General features: G+C 39.3%; 1 protein-coding gene across 8 annotated transcripts in view; it reads left to right on the top strand.

Annotated features, from left to right (window-relative positions):
* Positions 1-19,828, top strand: part of DISP1 (dispatched RND transporter family member 1) — an 82,546-nt gene extending 62,718 nt beyond the window's left edge. For all 8 annotated transcript variants that reach the window (XM_088146296.1, XM_088146314.1, XM_088146325.1 and 5 more), the window contains 6 exons: positions 1,572-1,601; positions 4,773-4,896; positions 6,452-6,579; positions 7,407-7,504; positions 8,635-8,732; positions 16,210-19,828. In XM_088146296.1, the coding sequence (XP_088002422.1) occupies positions 1,572-1,601; positions 4,773-4,896; positions 6,452-6,579; positions 7,407-7,504; positions 8,635-8,732; positions 16,210-19,824 (4,093 nt within the window). In that variant the 3' untranslated portion in view covers positions 19,825-19,828. The remainder of the gene's footprint in view (positions 1-1,571; positions 1,602-4,772; positions 4,897-6,451; positions 6,580-7,406; positions 7,505-8,634; positions 8,733-16,209) is intronic.
* The last annotated feature ends 2,337 nt before the right edge of the window (positions 19,829-22,165 follow it).

The raw sequence follows: 22,165 nt of genomic DNA, 5'->3' as shown, positions 1-22,165 counted from the left end.
TCCTGTTTTGAAAGTGGTATTCTCAATTCTGTTTGTTTGTTTGTTTATTTATTTGTTTCATCGTATTCATATAGCCAAAATAAATATTAAATAAAATAAATATTTTTATTTTTAAAAATATTGAAAATATGTTAATATTCATCAAGCAAATAAAATAAAAACATTTTAGTAAATGTTTATTAAAAGTTCTTAATAACAATTTTAGTATTTGTTTTACATAAATAAAATAAAAATTATTTTAAAAAATATTAAATTTGCGAGGAAGCCTTCTCCAAATTTCAGAGACACTCATCTCTAGACAGTTTCAAGGGAAACGCTCCCTTCTCCTCATGAGAAAACAGCAGTTCTTCATATTTGTCTTTGCGCCATCCAAAAATGCAGTCCAAGAAATGGTACAGGACCGTTGCAAAACAAATCCAGGGAAGTGCCTAACTGAAATAATGGTGGGCCGTGAATCCACTGTACCTGGCTTTGAATGTAATAAGATACTATAACTTCAAGACCTCTAGTTCAAGGTAGTCATCATCTTCTAGTACACATGTGGTGATAAGTTGAATTTAGAGACAATTGAAATTGTCCTGTGTGCAGGGGGAAAGTCACTTGTTCTTGTACCAGCTTGTGTACATCATGTTAAATGTGATATGCAAATACAGCATAGGTGACCATGGCCATGCTGATTAGTCTCAACTATCCTTAGTTAAAGCAAACCAGTTTCAAGTAGTAGTTTCTCAAGCATTATTGTTTTAACAAATGATATGAAACATTTGCTATAGTTTATATTTTGGGTGCAATTTGAAATCAGAAGAAAAATGTTTGGTCTCTTAACACTTCAAAAGGAGGTAGAGCAGTATAACAACAAATTGTTCCAACTAGTACAATGGACTAGTTACAATATTTCTAAATTAGAAATAAAGTATATTTAGATTATCCTTTTCTTGAAAAAATTAGGAGTGCAGACAAAAGATATTAAAAGCCAGTCAGCTCTTAAAATAAAGATTGTTTTCTTCCTGAAGTCATGACTTAATTTACTATCTTCGTCATTAGCTATATTTGTTGTGTCCATTTATTTGATATTTTCAAAGGGTTTGCAGCTTTTCCTAAAAGGCTCTTTTTTAATGATCTGATCAGACTTTGGAAAACAAGACCATTTTTTTTCTGAATAAGAGCAGTGAGATTTTTCCCCCTTTTATGTGGAGCAAATTGGTCAGGACACTTGCTCAGGTCTTCAACCCCCCCCCCCAAAAATACGCTTAAGCACTCAGTTAAATGTGCCTCTGTGTGTGCAGAATATGTTAATAAATAGGGAGAAAGGAAGGCACAACAATTAAGAACAATATTTCATGGCATAATTAAGAGTTAGATGTGCCTCACAGAGCAACTGATCAAGAATTCTGTGTAATTCCTTCCCTCAGAAAAGAACAACAAATGTGCATGTTCTGGTTGGGGATGATGGGAGTTGTCCCAAACATTTGAAGGTTGAGAAATGTTGATCTAAATAAGTAGGCAGGAAGGGAAAACTTGAGTACTGGTATTACTTCTCTCTCTAAAATAACTTTGTGCTTAATTTTCAGGCCAGCCAGAACAGTAACATTGCCAAAAAGGTAAGATCCATTTCCAGTTAATGCATTTCTTTTGGGTTTTTTTTCCATGCACTTTTCAGCATTAAAAATTATTGGCAATGTCATCTGAAAGGAGAAGATAAAGAAAGAAAGTTTCATTATATTTAGAACAGGTGGCCCCGGTGAATGGGCTGTAAGTTTCTTTGTGCAGCCAGGCCCCTGGAAATCCACGGGCAGCTGGAATGGTCCTTTTGCTGCCAGGCAGCTGGTGTGCACTAGAGCCAATTTCCATGTTAGGGTTCATGTATGAGACCTTCAGAAGCATTCCCTTCCTACTGGAGTTGACATCCTGCCCCCCCTCCTTTTTTTCCCGCAAGGATAGCAATCCCTTATCGTGATCCTGATAAAAGGAAGTAGCTAGAAATTACATTTTGTGGGAAGGAAATTGTGAAATGGTGTGTTTCTGTTCACCCTTACTTCTGCTATAAAAGGGGCCAGTCTATTCTTCAGTCTTCTGGAGTTAGAAAGCAAAAAAAGCCAATAAGGGTTGCAGTATTACAACACTGAGGACATTCTGCAAAATGAACAAGCATGTAGGAATATGAATACACACACACACATGCATACACATATGCACATGCTAATTCTGGGACTTGAGTCTCCAACATATAACCAAAAGATGAGGTCATGTAGTACATTAGAGGACGCCTCTTGCATTCTTCTCAATTAGTCTTTCAATAGGCCGTGGCAACAATGCTTGTGAACACATTCCATGTACTGAGTATGACGCAGATCTGTCAACCACCTAAGAAAAGATGTCAAAAGGAAGCAGCCCAGTCCTCCTGACCCCAAAGTTAAGGCAACCTTAATTATTACAGAAGTTGGTGATCTTTTGAAATGGCCTTCAAAAGATCGTTTTCCAGACTGGCATCTATCCAGTCGTCTTTACCCTCCATAGGCAATTTTTCTGAAATGGGTTCCTTGATTTTAACATGATGTCAACATTGACAACTCATTTTCTAAGGTATTTGCAGGATGCTGATGGGCCTGCTGGTTAAACCCTTATTAATAGCAGATGGAAGAGAGTTATAGTTGTTAATTAATGATGCCTCATAGCTCCCACCTAAATCTTGTTCCCAATTTATTTATAAAAGCAACAAGGTGCCAGGAGAGTTGTTTATAATCACAAGACCATTCATGCTTATATCCGTAGTGAGCAAGGCTTGCTGAGTAATTAGGGTGACACCTTTCTCATGAATTTAAAGGTTTCCTGCAAAGTAGGATGCCTTAATACACTGTGAAAGTTTACTTCTGTTGAACATCTGTCAGAACAGAATACTTGCTTCAAAAGAAAATGCTGCCGAGTCACTATATTGATTGCAGATTTAACTGTTGGTTTTAACTGGTTTTATTATTTACAATTTTTTGCTGCCCAAAGTTTACTTCCTTGCGAAGTGAAATTTTCCATTTCTCCCATAAAATAGCTATCACTAATACTAGTTTCAGCAATTCATTAGATGAAATGCTAATCGAAGCGTTTTTTAGTTGACAGTCAAACACCAGCGTATTATTGGAAGCAATTCTTGGCATAGGCTCACCACACTTCAAAAACTGTTAGACTTCTTAGACAAAAGCTGTATGCAAGAAGTAATCTTAAAAGTTACGGAAAGATTAAACTTTCTGCTGCTGAAGTTCTCCAACAGTTGGGAAACAGATTTTCATAAGCAGCTCAAATTTTCTTGGGTTCAGTTCAGATGCACTGTTGGTTCTTCTTCCTTTAGTACAGCAGATAAATAAATAAATCTCCTTTTTTGTAACATAGAGCGTAACTATCTGGCCTGGACCTTTTTCATGCTTTTCCCCCCTTAAAGTCAGCCAGAGTCAGCCAGATTGGGGTGGTTTATAAATATTGCAAATAGTGTCCCTTCACCTTTCCCTTAATTTCACATCCTAAGAGAAGCAGGAAATAGTCCCCCAGTGCAATGTACCATGAAGCCCAAGAATGATCAGAGATGGTCCTTCTTCAGGGGCTCTTCTTTTCTTCCAAATCCAAAGCAAGAAAGGATTTTTATACTCAGTTTTCTGGATAAAACTGACTGGACACATTCCTTTTTACCTCTCCAATTTCCAGTATAGATACTTAGAAGCTTTTGAACACATTATCAGTTAAGCTACTGAGCTCAAATCTTCTTCAATCTGCTGGTCTAGTGATTGAAAGCTGGACATAATAAAACCTATACAGAAGGGTGGAATACTTTTTATTTTAGAATGGAACCATGGTGTTTCTTTTTGATGAGCCCTAAATTAACATTGTGTGCCTTAATTTCATGAAATTTTTTGCAACTTTTGCAGAATTGATGGAGAATTCTTGCTTTAATGTTGCATAGTGTTTAAGGAATTGAATTTGGAAACATTCTGACCAGGCCAAATATATGAACTAGTGATAAAAAGTTGAAAAATTAGTAGTGTGGCCTTAGTCTAATAGAGTGCTTATATTTGAAATGGCATGGTTTTTCTAAACCACAGATGCCAAAGTAATTCAAATTAAATATATAGCAATTACTGTTAGCATCCTGCAAGCCAAACAAATAGTAAATAGATTGCAGTAGGAAAGAAAGGGAGAGAAAAATTAAGCTATCCTTATTATACTTGAAGGGGGACGCGGTGGCGCAGCGGCTTAATGACGCTGAAAGTTGCCGGCCAGAAATGGTCGACGCTTCAGTGGTTCGAGTTCAGCCTTCGCATTAGCAGGGTGAGCTCCTGTTTCCTCCCCAGTTCCTGTAAACCCAACAGTTCGAAAACTCACGTGAGTAGATAAATGGGTACTCTCACTCCGGTGGGAGGAAAAATGCTGGCGGCGCCTTGCAAAAAAGGAGTCAGGAGCAGTTGCCGGTAAGCGCGAAAAATTATACTTGAAGGACAAATCTGTAACAACCCTTCTAAATATTCTTGCATGAAGAAATGCTGAAGAAGAAATCAGTGGGAGATCAGATTTATATTTATTGGAAAGTAATTTATTGGAAAGTAATAGTGTGTGGCTTTCCGATTTAAAGGCTTGCACGATTCAGTCCTCTTTAAATGAAGATGATGGTGATATTCTTAAAAACCATCTTATTCATTAAAAGAAATAATATAAATTAACTCTGTGTCCTGATTTCTTTTTCTCTATTGGCACCTTTCTCCTGTTCACATTTGTTTTCCATTTTGTTCTAGCTATGCGGCTCTGATAGCAGATTGGCCTGTAGTGGTTTTAGGCATGTGTACTGTGTTAATTGTGGTGTGTGCATTGGTTGGAATTCTAGTCCCAGACCTTCCAGACTTCTCTGATCCTTTATTGGTGAGTAAACATTACTATCTTGTGCTGTCAAAGCATTGTGTTGGCACATCCTTCCTCCCCACCAGAAATAATGATAAACAGAGAGCTGTAATAAATTATGGGTGAACATATTGTATTGCTTTCAAATGGAGATGTGCCCAAATCCAAGCTCCATATCTGAATATTTATAAAGTACTTGAGGCCAGATGTCTTCAGCTATGTGGTTGCAGCTGCTGAATCTTTCTTAAAGAGCAAATCTTTGAATAGTCCTCTTCCAGCAGCACCTCTAAGTATGATTTGAGCTTATTTACTATAGAAATATATGCAAAATCAGATGTCTTAAATAGTAACTCAATAAATAGAAGATTAATTTAGATAACAGTAGTTCTATTCAGGCATTATGTGAGTGGTGAACAGGCCCACAGTACATTGTTCTGCCTATGACACTACATGTCTGATTTAGCTCTTCATCCAAACATCAGTGGAGGGTATCACAAGTGTTTACAAAGGAGGGACTTTGCTTTTACAGCAGAGGTTTTCCTGCAGCTAGAGAGGGCAAAGACATTCCAGTATGAGAAAAAGTTACACTCAATTATTTTCCTGTTTGAGAATATTTAAGAGTAGCAGGTGATGAGCTAGCTGTGATGATGGCTATGCACAATATGGAAAAAGAAAGAGGAAAGAGATTCTTCTCTCCTGTTATAATAGTCCAGCATTATGTAATGAAACTGAATGATAGGAAATGCAGAGCAAATAAAAGTAAGAATTGTTCTATATGAGATATAAACTGCAGAATTAAATGCACTAAGATGTGATAACAGTCACTGATTAGTCATGATGGATACAGGCAAACTTTAGAATCACAGGCAGCCTTTTTCTGAATAGCAGTTGCTGAACAACAGCAGAAGGAGGCTGTTGTTTTCAGGTCCTGTTAATGAGAATTTGGATGCCGTGGTGGGAAACAAGATGTTGAACTAAATAGGCATTTGGTATGATCCATCAGGGCTTTGTGTGGCCCAGATGCAGCATCCTGGACGATTTCTGTCTGGAGAGCATTCCTGTGGTTTGCTTACGGTGATACTGTTGGTCAGAAGTCTTCTGTGCATTGTGTTTGGGTGACTCAATAAACTACAAACAAGTCACTCATTATTTGCAAGCCGTGTTATTTGAAAGAGGTAATTAGCCATGTATAAGTATATTCTCCACTTACTAATAAGACAGCTTGTCATATTTAACTGAATACAGTTAATACATAGCATAAATTGCTCTGTCCTGACATTACCGCCTTAATGTTTTTCACTTGTGTTTGGTTATGTTCCCTCTCCCCCTTTGGTGTCACTGGCTCCTGGGAATTGGGAAGTCGTGATGCTTAGTGACACTGGGATCCTGACTGAGTCAAGTAGTAGAAGCCTACGCTTCAACTCGTATCACCCTGTCATCAGAATAGGAAGCAATTTAAATGTTTGAGTGTTATCTGTGGAAAAGTACTTTCTAATAAGATTCTTCAGTTTTAGTTTCTGTCTGCCTGTCAAAAAATGGCATGAATTAAAAGAAGCTCATAAATGTTCTGCTGCAGGGTTTTGAACCAAGAGGAACTGCTATCGGACAGAGATTGGTCACCTGGAATAACATGGTGAAAAACACAGGCTACAAAGCAACTTTAGCAAACTACCCATTCAAGTATGCAGATGAGCAGGCTAAGAGGTAAAGGCTTCCCATCAAGTTATCTGCTACTGGTGCTATGCGCCACTTATCAAAATACCCAGTCCTCCAAGTGTTTGGATACACCAATGTTTAATAAACTTTTTTTCCTCCCTGCCACAAAATAAAAAGCATTTGCATTTTACATCTGGCTCTTTTATTTGTAAGTTAACAATAGGGTGATGTGGGGCTTCAAATGCAGAAGGGGTGCTCTGGAATGTGCAGGAGCAAAAATGCAGCATCTGTTTGTGACTGATTAAAGCAACTACACGATCCTGGAAACTGGCAGGGTTAAGTTGCAGGGGATCCTATGTTAATATTCAAATCTGAAGCATTGTACAACCTTAGTAAACAATTAGGTTGCAAAAGTCTACAGACTTTGTGTCTTTTTGTCTGTAATATTATGTGATTTGGATGAATATGTGTTATCATATGATTTTTAATGATTTTTTAAGCATGACTGTAATTAGCATTGCCATTATTATTATTTTTAACTTCCAGTAATCCTTCATTACCCAGTTCTTTGCCATTTTCTAATGCTTCCACTTTCCTTATGTAATTGTCAACTTTTTGCATTGCAGTTTTATAATAGTCGAGTGGCTACTTATTCTGTCTTACTGTAAGTTTGGATGCAACCTGCATTAGTCTTTTATCCTTTGATTTAGGATAACCTCTTCCAATGTTACAGCTTTACAGAACTCCTCGATCATCCCTCTGCATTTTATTTGGCTGCTTTGCTCTGATTTAGTACTTTGTAAATCTATGTTTATCGTTGGAATAAAAAGGACTACTTGAAATTTACCATCTCCTTTAAAAATTGTTCTCGATAGTCATCGGGATGACAGCTGGTCTGACGATCATTATGAAAGAGAGAAGAGGGAGGCTGGCTGGAATTTCCAGAAGGACAGCTTTTTCTGTGATATTCCAAGTGAGTCGATCATATTTCAGCTGTGAAATAAAATTGGGTTTATATATGCAGGCATGACAAATTTGAGTGAATAAATCTTTTATTTGCAATTTTTCATTTCCCAGGAATTGGTCTTTTCTGTCTGAGCAAAGGAATACTGGCTAATATGGAGTAAGCTAAATGCATTTCTGTATTAAGATTGCCACTGTACTAATGGCATTAGAAACCATCTGCTGGGGACATTTTAATTTGGATCCCTGCACCAAGCAGGGGATTGGCCTAAATGGTCTCTCCTAACCCTAAGATCTTTTGCCTTTCCTTTTTTAATCATAAGTGGGACAAAAATGATAGATTTACACTTTCTTTTGTAACATTTGGAGTATTGGAAGAAACAACATTGCTCTTTGTTGTTAGAAATAAACAGGGGGCTTATTCATTGTTTCTAAAAATAGCCCTAATAAAAATGATAAAATGTTTAAAACATTGAGCTGCTATTGCATTTGTATGCATTCATTCTCTTGTTAAAGTACAGAGAATGTCTTAGATATTTTTAGCTAGGGGGTAATCATGATGCTCCTTCTCCATTTTAACTTCACAATAATCCTACAATCTACATTACGCTAAGAAATACAGGCAGTCCTCACATAACAAATGTTCATTAGTGACTCTTTGAAGTTATGACAGCGCTAAGAAAAGTGACTTACAACCAGTGCCCAAAGTTACAACCACTGCAGCACCCCCAAGGTCATGTGATCATGATCTGGGCGCTTGGCAACCACCTCACACTTACAACAGTTGCAGCGTCCTGGGGTCACATGATCGCCATTTGTGTTGTTCCCCGCCAGCTTCCAGCAAGCAAAATCAATGAGGAACACATGATTCACTTAAGAATTGTGTGATTCACTTAATAACCACAGCAAAAAAAAGTTCATAAAATCAGGTCCGGTCACGTGATAATTTGCTTAACGACCGTATTGCTTAGTGACTTAAATTCCTGTCCCAATTGTGGTCGTTAAGCAAGAACAACCTGTAGTTGCCACTCCGAGGTCCTGTGTCACACCCTTCTATCTTCTCTGCTGTATTGAGTTCCATTAGTTCCAGAGTTCTGTGATATATCTGTGACCTTCATAATATATCAACCTCAATTTCAGGTGATCGTTACTCCCGAGTGGTATTTACATCAGCAAATGGAGATGACTTGTGGAATTTACCTGCCATAAAGTCAATGTGCAGTATGGATAATATGAGGGTAGGTAAAAGTATTAACTTTAATATAGTGGAATGTACATTTGAAATGTTGCTCTCTTGTCTTAATCATTGCTCAGCTTCTGACATGCTGCAGAGTAAACTCTTGGCAAGCATATAACGCTACTGCCTGATATTTCTTTACATACCCCTTTCAGTCCTAATAATGCCCTCTGTTTCTTTTTGGTTAGGTTCTTCAGAGTTTGTTTTGGGCAGTGCTGATGTAGGAAAAGGAATTAGTTCAGATTTTCAGAGCAGGACTTCACTCCTCCCACCTTGTCATCTCTTCTCCCAAAACTCAGCCAGAAAGCATTTCTTTGCCTTTTAAAGGAGTTCATAATCTGGTGTGATTCTCTTGCTGATTGGCTACATCTAAATGGTTGGTAATAGGGTACTCAAACATATGTATAGTAATTGATGTGCATACACACATATGCAGATATGCATCCGTGCTCTGCAAAAGGAAAGTTTTCTTTGCACACAGGGAGGAAAAAAGACATTCTGGTCTTGATTGATTGGCTCTGAGCAGGAGAGAATGTTTTCCATCATACAAATAGTTGCAGCTTTTTTTTTATTCCCCTAAGAAACCAGAATGTAAAAAGTAACAGGCCGCTTCAGGGGCTTCTTGAGTTCTTCTGCCATGTGGTAGATGTTAAATTTGCCCACAGTTGAGACTGAAGTCTGGTTTTAACTAATGGACCTTAACTATGCAGGGTCTGTGTCAAAGTGAAAGGCCAATGTTCACGTGTATGTATTTGGGATGATATGTGAGCTTGTCACTCTTTGGGAGCACAGTGACTAGTATGCTTTGACAAGTGTTAGAGCTCCTGTTTGCTAATCTCAGCAAGCAGTTTAGACTATAGTGATGTTGGTGAAATTGGTGAGGAAGAGAAGAAAGGGATGATTATGTATTATTGAATTCAGTGTCAACAGTGCAAGAAGAGAAGCCAATTAAGATGTTGGAGAGGTGATGAATATTTCGTTTCATGGGTCTAGATGTAGGAATTAGTGGCTAAGAAATTGATTTAATGATTCTCTTAGATCAAAGACTTATAATTTTTATTTGTCATAGATTTTGCATAACCCATCCATGAGTTTACAGATTGGTTGGCTATCTTCAGTCAATTCTTTATCACAATAATTGATTAGAGTATTAGTTAATTAAAATGTTATTAAAATGTCTTCATCTCCTTCTTAACTTTCTACTTTTGAAATAAGATATATACGTAGACAATCACTTTGGAGATACAGTGGGGCAAAAAAGTATTTAGTCAGCCACCAATTGTGCAAGTTCTCCCACTTAAAAAGATGAGAGAGGCCTGTAATTTTCATCATAGGTATACCTCAACTATGAGAGACAAAATGAGAAAAAAAATCCAGAAAATCACATTGTCTGATTTTTAAAGAATTTATTTGCAAATCATGGTGGAAAATAAGTATTTGGTCACCTACAAACAAGCAAGAAGTCTGGCTCTCACAGACCTGTAACTACTTCTTTAAGAGGCTCCTCTGTCCTCCACTTGTTACCTGTAGTAATGGCACCTGTTTGACCTTGTTATCAGTATAAAAGACACCTGTCCACAACCTCAAACAGTCACACTCCAAACTCTGCTATGGCCAAGACCAAAGAGCTGTCGAAGGACACCAGAAACAAAATTGTAGACCTGCACCAGGCTGGGAAGACTGAATCTGCAATAGGCAAGCAGCTTGGTGTGAAGAAATCAACTGTGGGAGCAATAATTAGAAAATGGAAGACATACAAGACCACTGATAATCTCCCTTGATCTGGGGCTCCATGCAAGATCTCACCCTGTGGGGTCAAAATGATCACAAGAATGGTGAGCAAAAATCTCAGAACCACACGGGGGGACCTAGTGAATGACCTGCAGAGAGCTGGGACCAAAGTAACAAAGGCTACCATCAGTAACACACTAGGTCGCCAGGGACTCAAATCCTGCAGTGCCAGACGTGTCCCCCTGCTTAAGCCAGTACATGTCTGGGCCTGTCTGAAGTTTGCTAGAGAGCATTTGGATGATCCAGAAGAGGATTGGGAGAATGTCATATGGTCAGATGAAACTAAAGTAGAACGTTTTGGTCTAAACTCAACTCGTTGTGTTTGGAGGAGAGAGAATGCTGAGTTGCATCCAAAGAACACCATACCTACTGTGAAGCATGGGGGTGGAAACATCATGCTTTGGGGCTGTTTTTCTGCAAAGGGACCAGGGTGACTGGTCCGTGTAAAGGAAAGAATGAATGGGGCCATGTATCGTGAGATTTTGAGTGAACACCTCCTTCCATCAGCAAAGGCATTGAAGATGAAACGTGGCTGGGTCTTTCAGCATGACAATGATCCCAAACACACCGCCCGGGCAACGAAGGAGCAGCTTCGTAAGAAGCATTTCAAGGTCCTGGAGTGGCCTAGCCAGTCTCCAGATCTCAACCCCATGGAAAACCTTTGGAGGGAGTTGAAAGTCCGTGTTGCCCAGCGACAGCCCCAAGACATCACTGCTCTAGAGGAGATCTGCATGGAGGAATGGGCCAAAATACCAGCAACAGTGTGTGAAAACCTTGTGAAGACTTACAGAAAACGTTTGACCTCTGTCATTGCCAACAAAGGATATATAACTAAGTATTGAGATGAACTTTTGATATTGACCAAATACTTATTTTTCACCATGATTTGCAAATAAATTCTTTAAAAATCAGACAATGTGATTTTCTGGATTTCCCCCCCATTTTGTCTCTCATAGTTGAGCTATACCTATGATGAAAATTACAGGCCTCTCTCATCTTTTTCAGTGGGAGAACTTGCACAATTGGTGGCTGACTAAATACTTTTTTGCCCCACTGTATTTAAAAATATTGGTTGTTACTGAGATTTTTAATAAAGTTTCCAGAAGGATCTCAACTGGATAACTCTACAGTAAACAGAAAGTTTTTATGCCAGGTGTCAGCTGTTAAGGTGATTTATCTCTGTGTAAAGTAGCAGTATTACCCAGATATGAAAATACATAACTTCCTCTTAGAAAAGTGCGTTGTTCTAAACGGCTCACTTAATTTTGTTTATTACCTTTTCTATATTGTTTAAATCATGTTGAAGTGTTATGGTTCTTTGACTAGGTGTTGTGTTTAGAAAACTGCTCTGCTGTACTGCAAACCTCTGATTTTTTTTAACTGGTGCCATTTGCACAACAATGAGAAATGTATGTCTTCGTTTGTCTTTAATCTTTATTCGAAGGCTGTCTTCTTGGCTGCTGTCCATATCTCCTTCCACTGCATACTCTTACAGAGTTTGAGTTCTTTTGTACTGAAGTCACTGCTGTCTATTCCAGTCAAAGCAAGTTGAACTGCTGTAATGGTTTGATAATTTCAACCTTAAGTCTCCTTTAAGGGGTTGGCTCTTTCCTCCATTATGTGTTTTAAAGAGAATTTTGATTATGCATTCCCAGCATGATCATAAGAGGAAAAAATAAATTGCATTGCCAGCTGTGTAACATTTAAGCACAAATTGTCTTGGGCATGCTATATCAACTCGAGCCATCTGGTTTTCTTGTATTGAGGCTTCTAGCCTGTAACTGATTCACATATGGCACCCACATAGGCTTAATGGTGGTGCCATATACAGCATGGCTAAAGAATTGCATATTACCTAATATTTAAACCACCCTTCCCAATTTGGTATCTTTTCAGGCTGGGGACAACAGGAGCATAGTCCAACACATCTGAAGGGCAACAGAATAAGTGGTATACAAAGGCATCCTAGAAAGATGAGCTACCTGCCATTATGAATCTTCTCACACTTACAGGAAAACATTGAGAGAATTTTAGGGGATATGGGTGCATGATTCACATATGAGAGGAATATGTGCTCTAGATATACCCTCAAAGCCCTCTGCAGTACACAAGTTTTCCTTGCGAAGCAAATCCATGTGGTATGGATATGAAATCTGAAAAACATTTCCAAATAATATAAGTGCTGTGTTTTCTTTAGATGTTCCCAGACAAGTGGAAAACATGCTGCTGATACTTCTAGCCTAGCTTGTGCAAATGTCTTTTGATCAAGCAATAAAATAGACCCTGTCCCTTTGAAAGGGCTGGCCATCTTTCCCAAAGACTGTTTTTAGAAGGCATTTGATAAGTTCCAGGCTAAGTCTGGTCTTCCAAGTATGAGCAGCTAATCCATCTTTATCTTCAGTGAAGGTGACTTTAGCAGCAAAGATGGACACCCTGTAATGTGCTGAAGAATAGCAAATAAAGCATCATTTCAACCCTAACTTGAATAATTGAAGCACATAATAATCTTTTCCTCTCAGTTTGTCTGGGTGACCCTACAGGACTTCCATGCTGCATTTTCGTTAATAAATCTGACCTGTGGTATGAAAAATAAAGAGATTCCAGTACTTTGTTTTTATTAAGTTGATCATTTTTTCCTTTGTTTGATTGAATGGTATTTTTATCTGGAAACAATCAAAAGTAACTTATCCTTTTCTTCTTGGAATGTGAGGTCATTTCTTGTTCTAAGTTTGTTTAACGATATTAAGGTCATATTCAATAACTTACAATGCCCAGGGAGAGATCTAAATCCTGTTTATATATGTATACACATGCTATAAAAGGATTGCACCTAAGAAGCCAGTTTTGCAGTGAACTTGCTGAAATACACCTGGCTTAGAAATGCTTAAGCAGATGTATAACTCAATCAATACAACTAAAACTGCTAGTAGTTTTTGTGAAGTACAGAAGAACTATATGCAAGATTGGCTTTTCATTATGTATTCCAGTCAAGAAGGGACATTTGACCAATAAATGCAGAAGCCCATAAAAAAAATATTGATGTCAGAATGGAATGCCGCAGCCTTCTAAATGAAGCTGATAGTGAGATTTATATAGGAATATTCCTTTCCTTCTTCTCATGTCTATTCAAGTCATATTTCTTTCTCCCATTGTTGTACACATTTCAGCGCTCATGAATTGGTCACAGCAAGAGCCTTAGTAAAGGACAAGTGGGAAATGGTGCATAGTCTACTTCTTGCCGTGTTTGAAGATCTCTAGTTCAGTAGAGAAGTCCCATTTGACCATGTTCACACTCAATGTATTGACCTGGGTTACTACTGACTGTACTGACTCTAGAATACTGACACTAGAGACAAATGGAGGAGTTGTTTAACTAGACAGAGGCACTTCTCTAGTACTTCTCCCTGCAAGGTTGGGAAAAGAAAATGGCATGAAAGCCCATTACAAAGGCTGAGAGGTTTTATTATGTATTCGCTATAATTTGGGCAAATTTGTCAGAATTGTCTTCTGGAGTTTGACAGCTACAAATTTCACACAAGCTGTGAGCCCAGCTTCCAGGCAGGCTGTAAGCATTGTAGCCTGTTCTTGATTTTGTGTAGTAGAAACTGATCAGTTTTGTCTGCTAAAGTTAAGCTGTTCATATCAATCTGATTTTTCTTCTTAAGATAAAATGAAGCTGCTGCTTTTGAAGATCGGTTTGACCCCCAAATGAAACTTGCTCTTGGATAAGTGTAATTAGTCAGTGTACGTTTTTTTCCACTTTGACTCAATGTTGCAGGAAAAAATACTGTTCCTTTTCAGTATTTTCACCTTGTGATTTCAAGAAGGATCTAAATCTAGCTAAGTGTGTTGACTTTTTCTTAGTAAGTATTTCTAATGCCTCTTCAAACAGTTTAATCCCCAAAGACTTATACTTAAAATTGCATGACATTAGCACTTTACCTGCACAACTTTTTCTGTGCTAAAAACTACCAATGAGAACCAATTTATGATAGTGGTTAATGAAACAGGCTAGAAAATGAGAGGCCATGTGTTTTGGACAATTTTTGTTCTGCCTTCAACCCATCCTTTTTTAAGGAGGATTATTGAGCGGGTGGTCAGTTTGCAGCTCCAGAGCATCATGAAGGAAACTGATTATCTGGACTCTTTTTCAGTTAGATTTTAGACTGAAATGTACACTGAAATGCCATTAATTGCACTGGTAAATGACCTTCAGAGGGGCTGGAATGGAAGTGGTGCATCCATCCTGGCCCTCCTTGATAGCATTGATCATGATAACCTTCTGAATTGGCTTCAGGAGTTAAGGGTTGCAATTGTTTTCCTCCTTTCTTTGAGGCTCGTTCCAGTTAGTGTTGGAAGGGGGGAAGCAGTGTTACAGGTTTCTCGGGTTTCCGCACAGTTTTTGTTCCTATTTAACATCTGTATGAAGCTGCTGGGTGAGGTCATCCATCAGCATCAGGTTAAGTATCATTAGTATATTGATGGCACACAGTTATACATCTCTACTCTGGGCCAACCAAGTGATAAGGACCTTTCCCAGTGTCTGGAGGCTATGGGAGTCTAGATGGGGATGAACAGACTTAATCCAAGCAAGAACAAGTGGCTGTGATGTTTAGATCCAGAGACTTTCCATCTTTAGTTCCAGATGGGGATTCACTCCCCCAGACAAAACTGGTGTGCAATTTGGGAGTCCTCTTGGACTTGCAGCTCCTTCTTGAGGAGCAGGTGGCAGCCATGGCCAAGAGGGTCTTTGCACAACTCTATCTTATGTGCCAATGCGTCCATTCCTGGATTGGGAGGCCCTGCTGATGGTCACTCATAACTTGATTATTTCCTGTTTGGAGTATTGCAACCTACTCTACACAGGGCTGCCTTAAAGACCATTCATAAACTACAATTGGTCTAGGGAATAATTGATCTAGGGAACAAGCAGCGGCACAGGCAGCTTTAAGCACATGGTGGTATGCCCATGTAACACCACTACTTTGCAAGCTGTGCTGGTTTCCTGTAGACTTCCAGGTATAATTCAAGGTGCTGCTGATCATCTGTAAAGCCCTTCATGGCACAGGATTGGGCTATTTGGGGGACTACCTATCTCCAATTGTGTCTGCCCATCCCATGAGATCCAACTGAGTGGGCATGCTTTAGGTTCCTTCTGTGAAACAGTGTCATCTAATGGGACTCAGGAGGTATGCCTTCGCTCATCCCTTTGGAATAGCATATCTCCTGACCCATGATTTGGATGGCCCTGACCCCTTTGGCCTCTGTAAGGCTTTCCAAACTTGTTTTTCCCCTGGAAACTGCGCCAGAACATTGGTGAGCTTGTCCAATAAATGGTTTAGGTGGTTGAACTTGTGGGTTTGGGTGTTGTTTTTGTTTTTCTTTTGAAGTGTTTATGTTCATTGCTTATCTTTTTTGTGTTTTTAATCCATATTAGCCACCCAAAGTCACAATCTGTGAGCTTCATAAATAAATAAATGTGCCTACAAGAAAGACAGAACTCCCTGTTTGCAAAATTATTCAGCATTGGTACCACATCACTCAGAAGCTTCTATTGGAAAACCCAAATTATTAGGGCAGCAGAAATATTGTTTTATGGTCTTTGTGGTTAGTGGCAACATTAAAATGGTCATTTAATGTTGCACATTGGTATTCAGTTATAACTCTCAATTTTCTTCTTTCCACAGATAAGATCTCATGCTCAGTTTGGGGATCTCTGCCAGAGGACCACTGCTGCTTCATGCTGTCCCAGCTGGACATTAGGCAATTATATTGCCATTTTAAATAACAGATCATCCTGTCAAAAAATAGTAGAGAGAGATGTTTCTCATACTCTGAAGCTGCTCCGTACTTGTGCCAAATATTATTATAATGGGACCCTGGGGCCAGATTGCTGGGATATGGCAGCCAGAAGGAAAGACCAGCTCAAGTGTACAAATGTGCCACGTAAATGTACCAAGTACAATGCTGTTTACCAGATCCTCCACTATGTAGTGGACAAAGATTTTCTAAGTCCAAAGACCATGGACCATGGCTTACCAGCTTTAAAATATAGTATGCTTTTTCTACCTACTGAAAAGGGAGACAGTATGATGAATATCTATTTGGATAATTTTGAGAACTGGAACTCATCTGATGGAATCACCATCGTCACAGGGATTGAGTTTGGAATAAAGCACAGCTTATTCCAAGACTATCTATTAATGGATACTGTGTATCCTGCTATAGCCATTGTGATTGTTCTGTTAGTGATGTGCATCTATACCAAGTCCATGTTTATCACACTGATGACCATATTTGCAATCATTAGCTCCTTAATTGTTTCTTACTTTCTTTATCGGGTTGTATTTAATTTTGAGTTTTTCCCCTTTATGAACCTCACTGCACTGATTATTCTTGTGGGTATTGGAGCTGATGATGCTTTTGTCTTGTGTGACGTGTGGAACTACACAAAATTTGACAAGTCACATGCTGCCACTTCGGAAACCATGAGCATCACTTTGCAACATGCGGCTCTTTCCATGTTTGTTACTAGTTTTACTACCGCTGCTGCCTTCTATGCCAATTACGTCAACAATATTACAGCAATCAGGTGTTTTGGTGTTTATGCTGGCACTGCCATTTTAGTGAATTACATCTTAATGGTGACGTGGTTGCCCGCAGTTGTCGTCTTACACGAACGATACCTCCTCAATATTTTTAGTTGCTTTGTAAAACCACAGGCAAGAGTTTACAGTAACAAAAGCTGCTGGACAGTGCTGAGCCAAGTGGTCCGTAAAGTATTTTTTGCAATCTCAGAAGCGTCTAGGATATTTTTTGAAAAAGTGTTGCCATGCATTGTGATAAAATTTCGTTATATTTGGTTGGTCTGGTTCCTAGCCTTAACCATTGGGGGAGCATATATTGTGTGTGTAAATCCAAAGATGAAGCTACCTTCCCTGGAACTATCTGAGTTTCAAGTGTTCCGGTCTTCCCATCCTTTTGAGCGCTATGATGCTGAGTTCAAGAAGCTTTTCATGTTTGAACGAGTCCATCATGGAGAGGAGCTTCACATGCCCATCACTATTATCTGGGGGGTCTCTCCTGAGGATAATGGGGATCCCTTAAATCCTAAAAGCAAAGGCAAGCTGAAGCTAGACAGCACTTTCAATATTGCAAGTCCAGATTCACAACTCTGGATTTTAAAGTTTTGCCAGAAACTGAGGAATCAGACTTTTTATTACCAAACAGAAGAGCAAGACTTCACAAGCTGTTTTATTGAGACATTTAAGCAGTGGATGGAAAATCAGGACTGTGATGAGCCAGCTCTTTATCCCTGTTGTAGCCACTGGAGCTTCCCCTACAAGCAGGAGGTCTTTGAGTTATGCATCAAGAGGGCCATCATGGAACTTGAAAGAAGCACAGGTTACCATTTAGATAGCAAAACTCCCGGCCCTCGCTTTGATATAAATGATACCATCAGAGCAGTGGTACTGGAGTTCCAAAGTACCTACCTTTTCACCTTGGCATATGAAAAGATGCATAAGTTCTATCAAGAGGTGGACACCTGGATTTCAGAGGAACTTGTTTCTGCTCCAGAAGGTTTAAGCAGTGGCTGGTTTGTGAGTAATCTAGAGTTTTATGATCTCCAGGACAGTCTCTCTGATGGTACTTTAATTGCCATGGGTCTTTCTGTCACTGTTGCATTCAGTGTAATGCTGCTTACCACATGGAATATAATAATAAGTCTCTATGCAATAGTCTCAATAGCTGGAACTATTTTTGTCACAGTTGGATCCCTGGTTCTGCTGGGTTGGGAGCTAAATGTCTTGGAATCTGTTACCATTTCTGTGGCAGTTGGCTTATCTGTGGACTTTGCTGTCCATTATGGTGTTGCTTACCGCTTGGCTCCAGATCCTGACCGAGAAGGGAAAGTCATATTTTCTCTAAGCCGCATGGGCTCAGCAATTGCTATGGCTGCACTGACTACGTTTGTAGCTGGAGCAATGATGATGCCTTCCACGGTTTTAGCCTACACACAGCTTGGCACCTTTATGATGCTTATAATGTGCATTAGTTGGGCTTTTGCAACTTTCTTTTTCCAGTGCATGTGCCGTTGCCTGGGACCCCAAGGGACATTTGGCCAGATTCCTCTGCCCAAAAGACTGCAGTGTGGTGCTTTTTCCCAGGCATTGTCAGGAGGCCAAGGAGATGGAGAACAAAATAAAACTCAGTCTGTCAATAAATACCAGTTTGATTCAAGAACTCAAAAAGCAGATGTAGAGGGAGAACATGAGCACTATGAGTTAGAGCCGTTAGCATGTCACACCAGCAATGATAATGCATTAGAGAAGAGAACCTATGAAGAAACACACATCTGCCCTGAGTTCTTCAATGGTAGGTTGTCAAACCCACACGCTCTTCTCCACTCAACATACAACACGGAACAGAATGTAAACATTAAAAGTGAATCAGGTTCAGCAATGTCATCTTCGGGTGAGCAGGACCCCGCTTGCCACTCATTGAGTCAAAACGAGCAATGTTGTTCAGAGCTACAGCAGCCTACAGACGTGAAATGGAGCCCCCGTTTGCATCAACATAGAAATGAAACATTATGCTATTGCTGCTCTCCTTCCTCTGGGAACATGCAGATCCAGAGTTCCCTAGTTCCCATTGGTGCCTTGCTTCATTCTTCTGATGGTTATGTGAATACTGTCCAGCATGTTCTCCACTGTAGTTGTCTACAAAGCAGGTTCCAAAGACCCTTGCTTCAAAATTCTCTCCCCCCAAATGTTTTTCTCCACTCGGTGCCACATTTTCAATCCCACAGTTTTCCAAACACTGAAGAGAACTCAGTAATTCTTCCAAAGGAAGTGGGTTCATCCTCCTTTCTCTGCAAAAGTTCTGGATTGCTCATGAAACCTCTCTGTAAAACAGAACAAAAGATGCCTAACAATCAAAAAGGGTTGTGTAGTAACTACGGATCCAAAGGGGATGAAAGAATCACTGAAGTGAATGGAAATGAAAATAAAACTTCTGTATCTAAGCCAAACAAACAAGCTCAAATGGAGGGTGTCCAGGGTTTGCCTCAAACTGCTCCAGGGACAGAAGCAAAGAATCAAAATGAGTGGAAATGTTTAGAAAATGTTACAGTAGAGGCTGGCCATGAATCTTGCTCTGAAAATTCAGAGTATTGTAGCCGAACCATAACAAGGAAGTGCAATTCTGCTGAAAGTCACATGCCAAACACTGAAGCCCATGTGCCTACTCTATTAGCACACCCTGAATTTTCCAGTGAAAATTTGCTAATAAAAACACTTTAATAAATCTTAACTTTGGAAGTTCTTTGTTCCTGTTTAAAAATATGAAAACATTTAAAGTTTCTCAAATTGCCAAGTAGGTAGTAGATTAGATTTTGCCTTCTGGAAAGTCAGCTCATGTTTAATTCAGATTGTGCTATGTAGATGCCAGAAGCACGAAAGCACAGGATGGCATTTCAAATACCCTTCTCTGGAGCTTCTGGCAATAGAAGAGTAGGACTGTGAATACAAGATTCATCAGCGGGGCCAATGAGCTGAGTAACTGACTCCCCAACTTTTTCCAGCTAAGCATGTTGTATAAACAGGGTCTGAATGTGTCACACAATTTTCCTTTGTGTGAGTGGAGTGAGAAAGCAAAATTAGGGGCCATACTCATACTGCCTCTGGTGTCCTTGCTATAACCTAGGCATCTACATTGGGGAAGCCTACCACAAAGACAGCAAAGTAATGCATGCTTGGGATAAAGCCAGATGGTACCAAGTTGCCCATGGAGGAAATTTCGAAGGTTTGTGAGTCATTACTGAAGATGTTAGGGAGATATATAAACAAGGGCACATGATGTGTCTTAGGTACAATCTTTTGGCGGTTATTGTAAAATATTCTTAGTGGCGAATCACTGCTATGGGTTACATTCTTCTAACCAAGAATGAAGCAGATGAAAGCTTATGAGAAGACAGATGGTAGTAGATGGACAAAGGAGAAAGGAGCAAGATCAGGACTGGCTTAGTGAAGGAATCACAGGGAAACAAGAACACTTGTTACGGGGCTTGGTTTATTCTATTTATCTGTGTAACTTTTTCCCCAATGTTATTCTTGGGCAAATGCATTAATTGCCAACTTAAACCTTCATTAGATATAATAATAAATAAAACAGGCCATCTATGTAGAGTAAACCAGCTGCATCAGGTAGGTGCCAGGAAAGATATCTTCCCAAGAGGAAAGGAGGATTCTAGAGAGTGTAACTCCACCTTGATAACCTCCATATAGCTATGCTTTAGAAAAGTGGGGGTATCAAGTGGTCCAGTATGCTGTGGCCAGAATATTGGGTGAGAATGATAGTAGAAAACATGTAATTACAGTACTGTAATCAGACCAGCACTGATTCTGGTCTGTTTCCATCTACAATTCAAAGTATTGGTTAAGAATTATAAAGCTTTCCACAACCTGCAAACAGGCTGTCCAAAATACCAGATTTTCCTATAGTGCCTGTGGGGCATTCTGTTATGGGGAATGTCCCACTTGCTCTGGAGGTAGCACTAGAAAAAGTTCTGTTGGTGCTTCCAGCAGGAGGGAAGGGCTCTCTTCAGATCTGGTCCCTTCTTGCTCTGAAGAACACAGAGATCCACTTTTTTTTTTTTTTTTTTACCAACCACTTACATGATCACAACTTATTAAATCATGATCATTTTTTACTTGCCTTCAGCGATAAATGTTAACTTCATTTAGAGAGGAAAAATGTAAGGTACACATATGAGATGGGGGATTCAAGTGCTATTTTATGTATTTATTCATTCAATTACTCAATTTGGAGGCTGCCTGATTCCAACCTTCTCTTACATTAGAGAAGGACCTGCGTATGGACCTTGACAATAAGCTGAACATTAACCAACAATGTGAGACAGCTGCTCAAAGGGCTAATGCAATTGTAGATTGCATCAGAAGAAGCACTGTATCAAAGGCACATTAAGTCATTATTCCCCTGTACTCTTCATTGGTGATATCACACCTGGAGTACTGAGAATCATTTTGGGCACCACATATCAGAAGACTTGACAGGTTAGAACAGATTCACAGGAGGGACAAAGATGATACCAAGATTTGAGGACATGCCTTACGAAGGCAGGCTGAAGGAACTTGGGATGTTCAGTCTGAAGAAAAGAAAATTGAGGGGAGATGAGGTATCAGTGTTCAAGTACACAAAAGAATGCCATAGGGAAGATAGGAACTATTTTTCATTACCACACAAATTAGGATAAGAAATAATGGGTACAAGTTGTAACTACCTAAATTTTGTTTAAATATAAGAAAAAACTTCCTAATAAGATCCATACAACAGTAGAACAGTCTACCTACAGTGGTCGTGGTTTCTCATCTCTGGAGGTTTTTAAAAAGAGGCTGGTCAGCCACCTCTCAAGATTGGTTTAATTGATTTTGCTGCACATTACAAAAGGTTGGACTAGATAATCCTCAAGGTCTCTTCCAATTCTACAGTTCCATGATTCTAGTTTAGTTAGGAGCTTATAGTCACATCACCAAGAAATTGATAGACAGTAACTTGCTGTCAACATCAGAGAATATCTGAAGAGCTGGCCCCGTGACAGTCATCATGTTCCCCATACAGGAA

This window comes from Python bivittatus, unplaced genomic scaffold (genome assembly GCF_059951505.1).
Source record: "Python bivittatus isolate LINGU-HERP-01145 unplaced genomic scaffold, Pbiv_v1 ctg000020_np1212, whole genome shotgun sequence".
Classification (NCBI taxonomy): domain Eukaryota; kingdom Metazoa; phylum Chordata; class Lepidosauria; order Squamata; family Pythonidae; genus Python; species Python bivittatus.
This window is presented reverse-complemented; position numbering and strand designations above follow the sequence as displayed.